Source organism: Haliaeetus leucocephalus, unplaced genomic scaffold, assembly GCF_000737465.1.
Source record: "Haliaeetus leucocephalus isolate CR32 unplaced genomic scaffold, Haliaeetus_leucocephalus-4.0 Scaffold451, whole genome shotgun sequence".
In the NCBI taxonomy this organism is placed as follows: Eukaryota; Metazoa; Chordata; class Aves; order Accipitriformes; family Accipitridae; genus Haliaeetus; species Haliaeetus leucocephalus.
The window spans coordinates 4,517,404-4,530,806 of record NW_010972887.1 but is presented as its reverse complement, the minus strand read 5'-3'; the positions used below and the strand labels follow the sequence as shown (position 1 = coordinate 4,530,806).

General features: G+C 40.6%; 1 protein-coding gene across 1 annotated transcript in view; it reads left to right on the top strand.

Annotated features, from left to right (window-relative positions):
- LOC104836563 (von Willebrand factor D and EGF domain-containing protein-like) overlaps positions 1 to 13,403 on the top strand; it is a 76,917-nt gene that overhangs the window by 45,351 nt on the left and 18,163 nt on the right. Inside the window, exon 12 of the mRNA XM_010575227.1 lies at positions 5 to 948. Within this exon, the coding sequence (XP_010573529.1) occupies positions 5 to 948 (944 nt within the window). The remainder of the gene's footprint in view (positions 1 to 4; positions 949 to 13,403) is intronic.

Here is a 13,403-nt window from a genome sequence, read left to right as displayed (position 1 = left end):
TCAGAATACCTCCAGGGAAGAGTTTATTTGACAAGACTCCAGCACCTTCTGAGGGGAAGGAAAGGAAAAATTACTGCAGATGTCAGAAGGAGAGCACTAAGTCCGTGCCCGTGGTAAACACGCTGAATGCCTTTCAGACTGCTTTCCCTCCATCCTCTGGTTGCCGTTATGATCATGTGGATTACACCTCTGCAATCCCGTATCTAGATGTTACGTCAGAGTTTGTCACTCACTCAGAAGTAGAGTCTACTTTAAGAAAAGATGAGAAACTGTCGACCAAGTCTTTTGATCAGAGATATCTGCCTAAATCAGTCCAAAAGCGAGGTAGCCCTGAGGACCGATTAAAACCCCTCGCACACAATGTTTCCATGAAAAGCAATAGTTCCATTAACTCTACCAAACCAACAGAAGACCTGAGGAGAGCAAAAAGGCAAGACGACTATTATGAATACTCATCCCTTCACCCATTGCATGGCCCAAACCAGAGAGACTCAGAGAGCTTTGCATATTTTTTCCCAGAGGATTACTTTGAAGGGATTAGGACGAAACTTCCACTGGCATGGCCCACTCCCAATGGCTTAACTGCTGCCAAAGCTCGGGAGATTTGCCACCAAATTCTTGCAAATTCCACCATTGGCTTAGTGTGTAAAGGTCTCCTTGGAAAACAGATGGATGAGGCAATTGATATCTGCCTTTTAGATCTGCAGCTCAAAGATGACGTGGCTTGGGTGAGGGCACTGGTAGCCCTTTTGGAAAATGAATGTGAAAGAAGAGTGTTAGGAAACAGAAACAGAGTGTTTCATGTAGGAAACCAGCCATCTGCTACCCAGGAGGAAATCCTCACCGCTCTCCGGTGTCCTGCTTTCTGTAATGGCAATGGACAATGTACTGAACTGGGCTGCCAGTGCTTTGAAGACCACAGCTCCTACGACTGTAGCATTGCCAAAAGTAAGTAAAAAATTCTGTTTGTTCCTACCCTACCCATCTTTCCATGGTATTAGAATTATTAGGTAGAACATCTGCACAGAGTTGTTTGCTCTTCAAACAGTGCTACTAGTAAGATATTTGATGAATTAGTAATCAGTTTTTTGACCTTGAAGAGCCGATCAAAATATCTGGTTGGCTGGTCCTTCACTTTTTCGCCTCAGTAACTTTTTAAAAATGGATTTTACAAGCCCCTTAGCAAATTGGTTTTGCAGAAGTGATTTTCTTTACATCTGATCTATCACTGGCATGCTGACAAGCAAGCTTCTGACAAAAAAGAGGGTCCTGCTCACCTTGTGGTCAATATTCATGTTAACACTGTATAGATATTTCTTTTTTTTTCCCCTGATCAACGGAGAATAAAATTTGAAAATTAATTTCAAACACTGTACTCGTAACAAAAAAAAATTAAAAGTGACAAAATGAACAGGTAACATTGTCAAAGCCATAAAATAGCTACAGGACATATTCGAGCCTGCAGACCTGATTCTGCAAATATTTATGAATTACATTTACACAGGAGACTATCCCACTAGGTTTGCTTCTTCTTTACAGTTCAGCCTCTCAAAGGATAAATCCCAGTCCAATGTGAGTACTGACAGGGCTTGAAACTAAGCACATGCATAAATGTTAGCATTAATTTCAAAATGCAAGCCCTGCCTCAGCAAACCACATAAGCTTATGCTTGAAGTTACAAAAAGGTGCTTAAAGCTCAGCCGTACAGTTGAGTTCCTGCAGCTTAAGAAGTAACAGTATTTCAGTTAAACTGAAATGACAAGGTAGGCTCTCTTAACCCATCCCAAATGTGGGGGAAAGCCTTTTTCTATGATGCTTAGGACATTATTCTGTATTTAGGACAGGTAAAGCTCATATCTAGGGCTAGTCGAGACATCCAAATGTCCATCCAGCCCTGGGAGCTCAGCAGCACATCTGATACCCCAACGCATTTACGAGCTGGGTCAGGATTACCCACGTGCTTCACAATAAATATGTCTTCAGTGCGCTGATTTAAAGTGGTTAAAATATATCCTGAGATTATTTTTTTTTTGTTAATGGCAGGCTAAAATTTGGAGGATCATTTCCTAAATATGGAGGAATTCATTCTCTTCTATACAGAGAACAACTGACACCAGTGACCAAAAAGCGAGTTGAGCAATTTTGCAGTAATTGTCCAATATACAATTCAATGTTTAACTTCATTTCTCTGTGATACGGTCAGGTTAGGGGGGTTGCTTAGGCCAGATTTTTAAATTTTATTTTATTTTGCTATGGTTGAAATCCCAGAGATTAGAGGAAAATAACTTCAATATGACCTTTCAAGTAAAAGCTAATGGCACCTTGTCTTCTTGCTGCGACATCAAATATAAAGAAGGACAGAGTACAGAGCACGGCCTGAGATTGCACAGGGAGGTGAGAAGTGGAAAACAAACATACATCAGCTGTGGCAAACATGCCGTAAGCCATTACTAGTCCCTCATCTGGCTGCTTTGTCTCTCTCTCATTGCCTTTGCTTCACTTTTCTCCACTTGAGGAAAATGTGGTAGTTAGTCTTTGCTTCAAATCACTTTTCTTTTGGGAGTCCAGTTTATTAGAGTTCACAGTACCTCAAATTATTCCCTCCCATTTTCCAAAGAGTCACTAGTATCCCGACTCCCCCTGGCAGACCTGGAAACCTCTCTGCTCCGCTGCTTCGGGGCTCCCGCGGGGTCTCCACTGAGCCAGAGCGGCTCTGCGGAGGCTGAGTTTTTAGCACGAGCATCCTCGTACTTAGCCTGGTCCCTGGGGGAAGCAAGCTTGGTGTTGGGTCTGCAAAAGAGCTGTGCTGTTGCAATTAGGAACGTATAAATTTCCCTTAATGTTTATACAGCTCCACTTTCTGGGGGTGAGTTTCTTAGTGTCATGACAAAATTAACATTGACAGCTTCAGCAGTTTTCCTAATACAAGGCAGAAAGCCCTTTTCCAAAATTCCTGTGCCGTTTTCCCAACATTTCAAGGGCAATATTTGATTTAAAAAGTGAATGGCCCTTGTTCGCTCTATCACACTGTATACAACCCATGTTATCTTAGCTGCAGCTAAGGACTTGTATTTTTCTTAAACTAATACCTGTAAAATATTTTCTGTGGGTGTAAACTTTAAGTACAAATATTATTTTTTATTTAAGAAAACCTACAGAACACATTAATAATAACTATTTGAGGGGAAGCATGCTTTCTAGCTAAATAAAGCAAGCTCGGAGGGGAAAGCATTAAATAAAAATGTAGTAGAAATTGGCATTTTGAGCCACCAGTATTTATTTTTCTCTTGAGGAAAGGGTAGTGGCCTAACTCTCTGATGTGCAGGGTATGTCTTCCCAAGGGTGCACCTGACCTGGGGAACATTTACCACTCATTTTTGTTTTTTCCACCATACTAGTGAGATTATATGCTGCCTTCTCATCAACAGCTGTCCATCTCCAGAGGTGTAAGACAACAGTCTCTCATGGTATATTCTACATTATGAACATTCACTGGGAACTTACTCATTTGGACAGAAGAAAAATGAAAAAAAAAAAATCAAAATGTCACAACAGACTGTTATTAGGCTAGTGGAATTAACTTCAATTACTAAAATCTTCTCTTTAAAATATAGATTTTTTTTTTTCTATTTGTAATCTGTCTACCAGTTTGTACAGGGTAAAACCCTGAACATGCAGCACAGTTCATGGGGATGGACCCCTCAGCCCATGGAAACCTCTGAGCTGTTTTCTGTATGAAAACTAGGATCTTAAAGAGGAACTCCTGTCTCCCAAATATCCTTGTAGACAATAATACTACTTAGTAACTCATTGTGTGTTCTACATCCTAAAGAAAATATTTATTCAAAATATTTTACAATATCTTTTTCATTAAAATGGGGGGGAGGGGGAAGCAGCTGCTTAAGCAAATATAACTTAAAAAAAAATTGCTCACAAATGAAAAATCCATTAACGCTTTTGAGAGTTTTTTTGTTAAAGAAGGGATTCTCCTTCATATAAAAACCTAGGGTTTGTTTGGCTGGATTTGGTTCGGATTGTTGTTTTTTTCACCCAAAATGAAGACACTAAAAATAAAGAGGATCCATTTCCTGACCACATTTACCTAAGACATCATGGTATTTACAAATGGGAACAATGGTGATCCAGAGAGTTGCAAATACCTTCTGTAAAATGGGTTCCACAAATGCAAAACACTTGGGCAAATGTACCTTTGAATCATTAAATTGCTATCACTTGACTCTTCCCAAAGTATGTTGCCAGAACCGTCCTCAGCTCTTCCATGTGATGGGTGAGTGGCAGGCAGTATGAATTTCCCCCGATGTCAGTGGTAACAGTTTGAAGGTCATCATCATATCAGTCCTTTTAAAGAGAAGGGCTTCCTTTAGTTTGGGGAACATAACATTGAAAATTAACTTCTCAGCATGTTCAATGGATACTCACCAAGATTTTAGTGAAGACCAGTGATTAAAGCTATCTTTTCTCTTATACTAATTTCTGAGTATTTGACTATATGTCTGTGCAACAACCTTTGAATGCTACTTCTGCATACATAGTATGTGCCTGTGACCTGGATGTCAGAAAACACCTCTTCACCTAACTACTGACAGAGGCCCATAAGCATTAAAAACAATGGACTGCAAATTTGTCGATAGCTTCTCATTTACTTTAGAAGGTTTATGCTTGTCTTACAACAGCCTGAAATCAGAGCTTTGAACCCTGGAAACTGAGCTGACTGTAGTGCTTTTGGAAAGCATTGGTCTGCAGGGTGGTCAAACCCACACGACTCTGAATCCAGTCCCCTGGAATAACCTTCTCCAGCTTTAGAATCCCTTGGAGAAGGGTTTGAAATGGTATTATGTCCTTACAGGAGGATCAGTAATTTAATGTGGATAATTTGGTTTTAATTCCTGATACCACACATAAAAGCATACTTGATAAAGAAGAAATTAAGAACAGGAGGTGTCTTCTGGTACTCATTCCTCCTCCTCTCCCAGATATCCTGTACGAACTAACGCTAGACTGGTGTAACACCAGTCCATGCTGGGAGGGCGATAGCTCAGACAGTCACACTGGGTGGCTCCACAGCAGAGCCCAGCAGTGAGGAGGGCCTGGCCGCTGGGTTAGTCCATCCCTTGTACTAATGGTACAGAGATAATGGGATGGAGAAGCATTTGAAGTTCAAGCTGACTTGGAGCAAAATTGAGAAAAAAACTATTCCAGAAAAAATTTTTAAAAAGCAAGGTAACAGCTGGCATGCTTAATTTGCAGAACCTTCTCCTTTGTCTTCAGTACAACTATAGAGAAGCTAAGAGAGGACTTCACACAAGAAGTTGGTTTCAGCATTAACTGTGGAGAGGGAAAAGTACTGCCACAGTCTAGAGTGAATCAATGTGATGAACTGCAATGAACTCTGTGTATTACAGACTATTTATGAATTCATTTATGACTGATCTACAATATTCTTTCTCTATATACAAAAATACAGAAACTGTCTATCTATAAAAGTACCTGATCTTGTAAATGCAATGTACAGCACAGCTATTCATGCAGCCAGAGGTCAGATCCCCTAGAAGGACAAACAAAATCTTAGTTCTGGCATGCCAATCACTCTGACATTATAATACTTGGAAAGGTCAACTAGTTAATTTGGTACAGACAAGCAAGATAAGTATTAGTGTGAGCTTCACCTTTAGCTGTTCTTGATTTTTGAGTTTCCTTCACAACAATTTTTAAAGATATTTGCTTGTTTTTATATTTCATAGTGTCATGGTTTAAACCCAGCTGGCAACAAAGCACCATGAAGCCGCTCGCTCACTCCTCCCCCCCAGCCCCGGTGGGATGAGGAAGAGAAAATATAAAGAAACACTCGTGGGTCGAGACAAGGACTGGGAGGGATCACTCCCCACTTATGGTCACGGGCAAAAGACAGGCTAAACTTGGGGAAAAAAAAACCCAAATTCAATTTAATTTACTACCAATCAAATCAAAACAAGGATAATGAGAAGAAAAACCCATCTTAAAACACCTTCCCCCCACCCCTCCCTTCTTCCTGGGCACAGCTTCACTCCCGAATTCTCTCCCTCCTCCCCTCCCACCAGCGCAGGGGGACGGGGAATGTGGGTTGGGGTCAGTTCCTCACACGTTGTCTCTGCCGCTCCTTCCTCCTCAGGGGCAGGACTCCTCACTCTTCCCCTGCTCCACCGGGGGTCCCTCCCACGGGCTGCAGTTCCTCACAAACTTCCCTCACGTGGGTCCTTTCTGTGGGCCGCAGTCCTTCAGGCACAGGCTGCTCCAGCGCGGGCTTCCCCACGGAGCGGCGGCCATCTTGGGGGGCATCCATCCCCCTGCTCTGGCGTGGGCTCCTCTCTCCCCGGGCTGCAGACGGGCATCTGCTCCCCTGCTCCCCTCCACGGGCTGGGGGGGACAGCCTGCCATCTCACCGCGGGCTGCGGGGGTATCCCCTCCTCCCCGCTCCTCCTCCTCCTCCTTCTTCACTGACCTCGGGATCTGCAGAGGGGTTCTTCTCACGTCCCACTCCCCTCTCCGCTGCAGGTTCCCCTCTTAACTCTGTTCTCCCAGAGGCGCTACCGCCATCGCTGATGGGCTCGGCCTGCGCCAGAGTCGGGTCCAACTCGGAGCCGGGGAAGCTTCTAGCAGCTTCTCACAGGAGCCGGCCCTGCAGGCCCTGCCCCGCTAACAAAACCGCGCCACACAAACCCAAAACACATAGGCAGAAGTGTTCTACAAAGACAGCATAGAATCATAGAATCACTTAGGTTGGGAGAAGACGTTTAAGATCATCGCACCCAACCATCAACACTGCCAAGGCCACCACTAAACCATGTCCCTGAGCACCACATCTACACATCTTTTAAATACCTCCAGGGATGGCGACCCAACTACTTCCCTGGGTAGCCTGTTCCAATGCTTGACAACCGTTTCAGTGGAGAAATTTTTCCTAATATCCAATCTAAACCACCCCTGGTGCAACTTGAGGCCATTTCCTCTTGTCCTATCACTTGATACTTGGGCGAAGAGACCATCACCCACCTCGCTACACCCTCCTTTCAGGTAGTTGTAGAGAGCAATAAGGTCTCCCCTCAGCCTCCTTTTCTCCAGGCTAAACAACCCCAGGGTTGTTTACCTGCATACCCCCAAGGTATGCATGTGATGTAACACACTTATTTGCAGGGAGAAGGACTACAGTATCACACAATAATGATGTGCTTCTTAAAGGGCAGTTCAAAAGACCAGAAGTCCTCAGAACTGAAGTCCTGTTAAGGTCACTAAATCCACGATTTCACACCAGAAAAGGCTATTAGAGATGAAGAATTAAGATCAATCTCAGAAATAAAGTTGTGTGTTCCAAAGGGAAGATCTTGAGGCCCCTGACTGTCAGCTCAGGCATCCTGACCCAGCAGGCAATCAACACCGTGCAAGCACAGGTGGGATAAGCCTTTGGGCTTTTGTACTAATAAGCAGAGGTTCTGTAGGAAGGGAAGAAAAGGATGAGAAATTAAGAACAGAATTAGGTTTCTGCAGGACATATAAAACTGCTGCCTCTTTCACTTTCTTTTAAAGGGCAGGACCGAAGAAACAGAAAAATGTATGTTGATTTTGGAAATGCTAACTCTGAAATGCCATTGTTAGGAAGAAGTTATTTTCCAGGAGAAGATACATGAGTAATGAAGGAGAAGGCAACTCCTTTTGCTGGCCATATATTTTCCCATTAGCTCCAAAACAAATCTCCGTCTAATTTGCTCAGGCTGGAATTATAGACGTGAATTAAAACTCCCCCAAGATCAAGGAGCCCATCAACATAATTCAAATATCTTTTCCAAGGTCACCCAATCTCAGCTACGCTGCCGATACATAATAATGTATACTGCCACTGGTTTTGACCAGCACACACACACAAAAACATGGCCATGCAGTATTTTTATGGATCAGAATACAAACCATAACATATTTGGAATAATTTTAAATGAAAACATGTAGAAAGAGAGAAGATGCGAAGTGTGGTTTACAGACAGGCTTACTCCTCTGCTCTGCCTGACTCCAACAGGAGCAGTCCAGGTGGCCAGAGCTGTAATTATCCTCACATGAAAACTGCAATTTGGAGTTGAAAGGCACCTCTGAAATTTGGCAATGCTCCAGAAGCTTAGACTTTCTTAATGTTGCTTAACATTTCATAAACCCCCCCCAACACCTGTATAAGGTGCTTAAAATGTCATTACCACCTGTAATTAAATGCAGAATCCAATTACTGCAGATAGCAAATCAGGTTGGTGCTTACCGTTTGTATATATTGACCATGTTGCTTCTAAAAAAAAATCAGGACTAGTAAAACACACATAGAGGGATCTAATATGGAGATTGCATGAAGCTCTAAAGAGCAATTACAAGATAAAAGGTAATGAGGAATAATAAGGACAAATTAGTTTCAGTGAAGTAATGACACTTGAAGTTTAAATTTCTATGTGGAAAGTTCTGGAAAGAAAATAGCCAGCAAAGAAATCAAAGAGAGCAAAACTGATGGTGAGAAGGTGAGAAGTTAACGCTTACCAAACACACTTACAGATATCCCATTTTCATATCAATAAATTTCAGTAACGATACTAAGAAATTTGTGAACCCAACTGCATTTTCAGAGCTGTGACCCACAACTACACAGGTCCCTCAGACCCACCTGCAACAGCAGTTACATGAATTACACTGTGTTATTTTTAGAATGATTATATAGACTTTTCTGAATTTATCACACTGCTTTGGGCTGAGGCTTTTTCAGGTGCTCTAATTAAATAATATTAATTAAAACACCAACTATTTAAAAAAAATAAATTATACTGAGCAAAATATGGGGTCAGCTATTACAATTCCTCAGGTGGGGTCTTCCAAAGAAAAATGTCTCTCCCCTATGGAAGAATAAGCTCAGAGCTTTATTCAGGCCAGTCATGCAAGTTGAGGACGAAATATGTACTAGAGAAATCTCACCATTTATATAATTGTGCTTTATTTTTAAGCTTAATTCCTGTTTTCAAGGACAAAACATGAGGGAGACATTTGAAGAAAAGATTTAAATTGTTTTGAGATCCTCAGGTGAAAGGGAACAGAGTGTTTCAGTTCTCTACGTCAAGCATCTGCTTTGGAGATTTTGTATGGGAACACATTGACTTTGAAATAAATATGTTTCTCCCACTTCTATCAATTGAGTGGTCTTTAAATTCCAGATCATGGTGCCATAATGATTATTTAAGGGCTGTTAGTCTGTCGAGTAAATGGATACTTTTTGGCACATGCAATATGTGTTTTGCTGACGTGATACATCACAACAGCGCAGACGGAGCCATCATGATGTACCGGGTCAATAGAAGCTCTCCATGAATAAATTAGACTATATAAAGTAAAAAATGTATACTAGACTTTTCAAAGAAAAAAAGTTAATTTCTTAAGTCACGAGGATATCTACAAAGAAACATACTGTATGTAAAGGTGGTAGCCTCTGTCCCTGTGGCCACTCTGTGATGCTGGTGTGACCAGACCTTCAAGGGAGAATTACATTTTATATCACTGTAAGGGCCTCAGAAAAAGAGTTACCTCTTTTTGGACAGAGGTATTGTGGAATTTCTGTCCAATCCTCTCCGCAGGAATTGATCAGGTTTTCAAATTTGTTTAGATTAGTAAACAAAGAAAAACCACAGCCAAGCTTTTTGCTAATATGGCAAAGCACTTTATATGGTAGTGAGGGTGCAATAGATTTTAACAATTATTTGTATCAATTTTTCAAAATTGGATTTCAAAATAAGAGTCAAACATGCTTGTGAGAACAGCAAACACCATACTTACTATTCTTAAATTTTTCTGGCCAAAACAGAAGGCTATTAATATACAAAAAAAAGAAATTATTAAATGGCATTATTCTTTAAAAAGCTTTTTTTCTTTTCAAATAGTGAGTAATTGGGCTTAATTCTCCTCTTCATTATAATAATTCCACTGACTTTGGTGGATGTAGCATTAACAAAGTCAGAGTTACTATTACTTTGATTAAGTTTATATTATCAAGAAAAAATTAGGTCTCTTTTTACAAATGCTCTTTTCCTTTTTTCTCATATTAATCATTGCCTTTTTCATTCCACAGTGTTGGGTTTTGCTATCTAGCCAACTGAGGGTGGTTTGAAAATTTCCTATGCCTATGCCCCCACTTTCCCTCTAGTATATACTTGTTCACTTGACAACAGATGGACAGTAAGTAAGGCAGTGTTATTGTATTATCTTTTAGAAGCTAACAACTCAACTGTTTCTATCAAATACATTTTTCTTCAGTAATAATTTCTGTAAAGCAGGGAACACTTCATGCAGATCTCTATATACTGTTGCGACATAAAACACACTTTAATATGCTGCTTCCATTCCACTGGGATTGCGTTCTTTACATAGAGCTTAAAGATATTAAGAATATATTCTTATTTCCTTCAAGCTGACATTAAAGAAGTTTCACTAAGATATCAATACTTTGTAAAAGAGGTTCTAAATAACTTGAAAATGAAAACCTTTCTTTTGAGACCTGTTATCTCCACTTAATATCAAATTTTTCCTCAGCTTACTGGATAATATTGGAAAATAGATAAAGAATAAATATGAAAATACAAATTACGCAATTCAAGATATTATTGGTTTCAGTTATTCAGCTTTTTCCTAGTTAAACCAATTTATGATTTAATACCGAATGCAAACTGGGGAAAAAAAAAATCTTTTAAATGTTTATTTACAAAACACACCGTTTCTTTCTCCCAGACGTCTACAGAGGAGTGGTCCTCATGAGTGAGCTCTGAATCCTAATAATAATGGCATATTATATGAATAAAATTATTCTACAGTTTCTACAGATCTGGGCCATAAAAATTTACACTAATATATTCTTTTCAGGCTAAAAAGAAAGGTGTCATTAGTGGTCATAATTACAAAAGTCATAATGAGTAGGCATAATGAGTAAATATCAAGGCTTTGAGATTACTCATCAAAAGATGAATTTTTGAACATAGGACTTACTTGCTTTTGAAAATATCATGAACAAATGAACACCTCCAGCCACAAAAAAGTTAGTAAGAGTTACAAAATTTACAAAGGAAACATAGTTAAGAATCAAAAGGAAAAAAAAAATTGTGAACCTAACCTACCATTGATGCATCCTGACTGACACCTATGTACTCTGTTTATATTGATGGAGACAGATTTTTCCCAGTCACATAAAACATATTTGTGGGTAATTCTCAGGGATTGACAATCTTCATGCTAGTTTTGAAGCTTTTCTTCTTTTCATAGCAATTTTAGTTTACTTTTTGATGGTGCAGTTGCAATAAACAAGCATCTGAAAAGTCAAACATCAATACCAGCTTAATCTACTGTTTTAACTCCCAGTTCCTTCCATTCAAAGCACAGACCTGGCTGAGTGGGAAGAGGACTATTAGCTTGATAGTAACAAAGTCAATAGAAACCGAATTTTAAAAGAATATCAAATCCTCATGATAAGGGACATGGAAGGTTGCATGCTCTGTGATCCATACTATTCCCTGCAAATCAGATCAGGGAGATTAGTCTTTTCTAGTGATTAGTTTATTTGCTTTAATGCAAAGCAGTGAAAGCAGTTCAGTGAAATATGTAGCTAAACAAAATGATTTTCTGAAGTATACATAGAATTAAATGCTAGAAAAGTTTACAAAATTATATGTCTGATTTAAACTGACCAAAGCCAGACACTCCAGATACATACCTATAACTTCTTTACATCAGGCTGTTTGCAGGCACCACAGGAAATTTCATCCTTAAATCTTGTTAAATCCAATAGAAAACAAAAAGCCCTGAACAACCTCCTTCCCCAAATACTCACACACATGCATACATGACAAATAACAAATTCACAACAGTTTATGAGCTATAGAATTAAAACATTAAAAGCTCTGATTTACACTGACCAAAGCCAAAAATTCAGAGCAAACCTGTAATGTCTTTATATCATGCTTTATGTTGTGTAAAGAACCCACAATCTACCAGTACAGAATGTTCAACCAATTGAATAAAAACCCAAGTGTAATAACCAGATCTTATTCTAATTCAGTAACTGTAAAGATGGGAAAATTACTAAAACCAACCAGTTGGATACTAGCATGGACATAAGGACCATGATGACACCCACGAGCACCCTCATGCCCAAATCCCTTTGAGTGGCATCACTGCAGTCATTTGTGGGGAGCCACAAGATGCTGCCAGGGGTTCTGCCCTGAAGCACCTTCGAGGGACTGAAACTAAGATGTGCTTTGGTATGCCAGTAAGAGCCATGAATGTGCAACCAGATCTTACATTTTACCACCTATCAAGGCAATATTCTATAGTTAATAGCACACTCCTCCTCCTTTCTATTGCTAAAGTAAATTGCTAGCAAGCCTTTTAAAAATAGAAGGATCAAATAAACATAAAATGTCATAGTGAGATTTCTAAAGCAAAAATAATTTACCATATTGTTGCAGCACATGGATCCTTTCGGTGTGAAATTGAGCCAGTCCATTTCTCACATGCAGTGAGTACTTGCAAAATCCTTTTCCCATACTCTCCCAGGGCTCACTTCTGCAATCCATACTGGGTACCAGAGACCCTCAAAGCACAAAACCAGATTCACTCCATGTCAACTAAAGATCATAGGTCTTGTTGTGGTTTAGCCCCAGCCAGCAACCAAGCACCCCCCAGCTGCTCGCTCACTCCCCCCACGCTGGGATGGGGGAGAGAATTGGAAGATTAAAAGTGAGAAAACTCATGGGTTGAGATAAAGACAGTTTAATAGGGAAAGCAAAAGCCATGCACGCAAGCAAAGCAAAACAAGGAATTCATTCCCCACTTCCCGTGGGCAGGCAGGTGTTCAGCCATCTCCAGGACAGCAGGGCTCCATCACACCTAATGGGGACTTGGGAAAACAAACCCCATCACTCCCAATGTTGTCCCCCCCTCTTCCTTCTCCTTCCCCCAGCTTTATGTGCTGAGCATGATGTCCTATGGCCTGGAACATCCCTTGGGCCAGTTGGGGTCAGCTGTCCCAGCTGTGTCCCCTCCCAACTCCTTGTGCCCCCCCAGCTTCCTCGCTGGTGGGGTGGGGGGAGAAGCAGAAAAGCCCTTGGCTCCTGGTAAGCACTGCTCAGCAGTAACGAAAACATCTCTCTGTTATCAACACTGTTTCCAGCACAGATCCAAACCATAGCCCCATACTAGCTACTATGAAGGAAATTAACTCTATCCCAGTCAAAACCAGGACAAGTCTATAGTTTGGTACTATGACAAACCCTGTTTCTTTGAGAACTGGTTTTGGAAGCAGGGACACACACAGTCTTCATTTAGAAGCCAGGGAGGTCACTGAT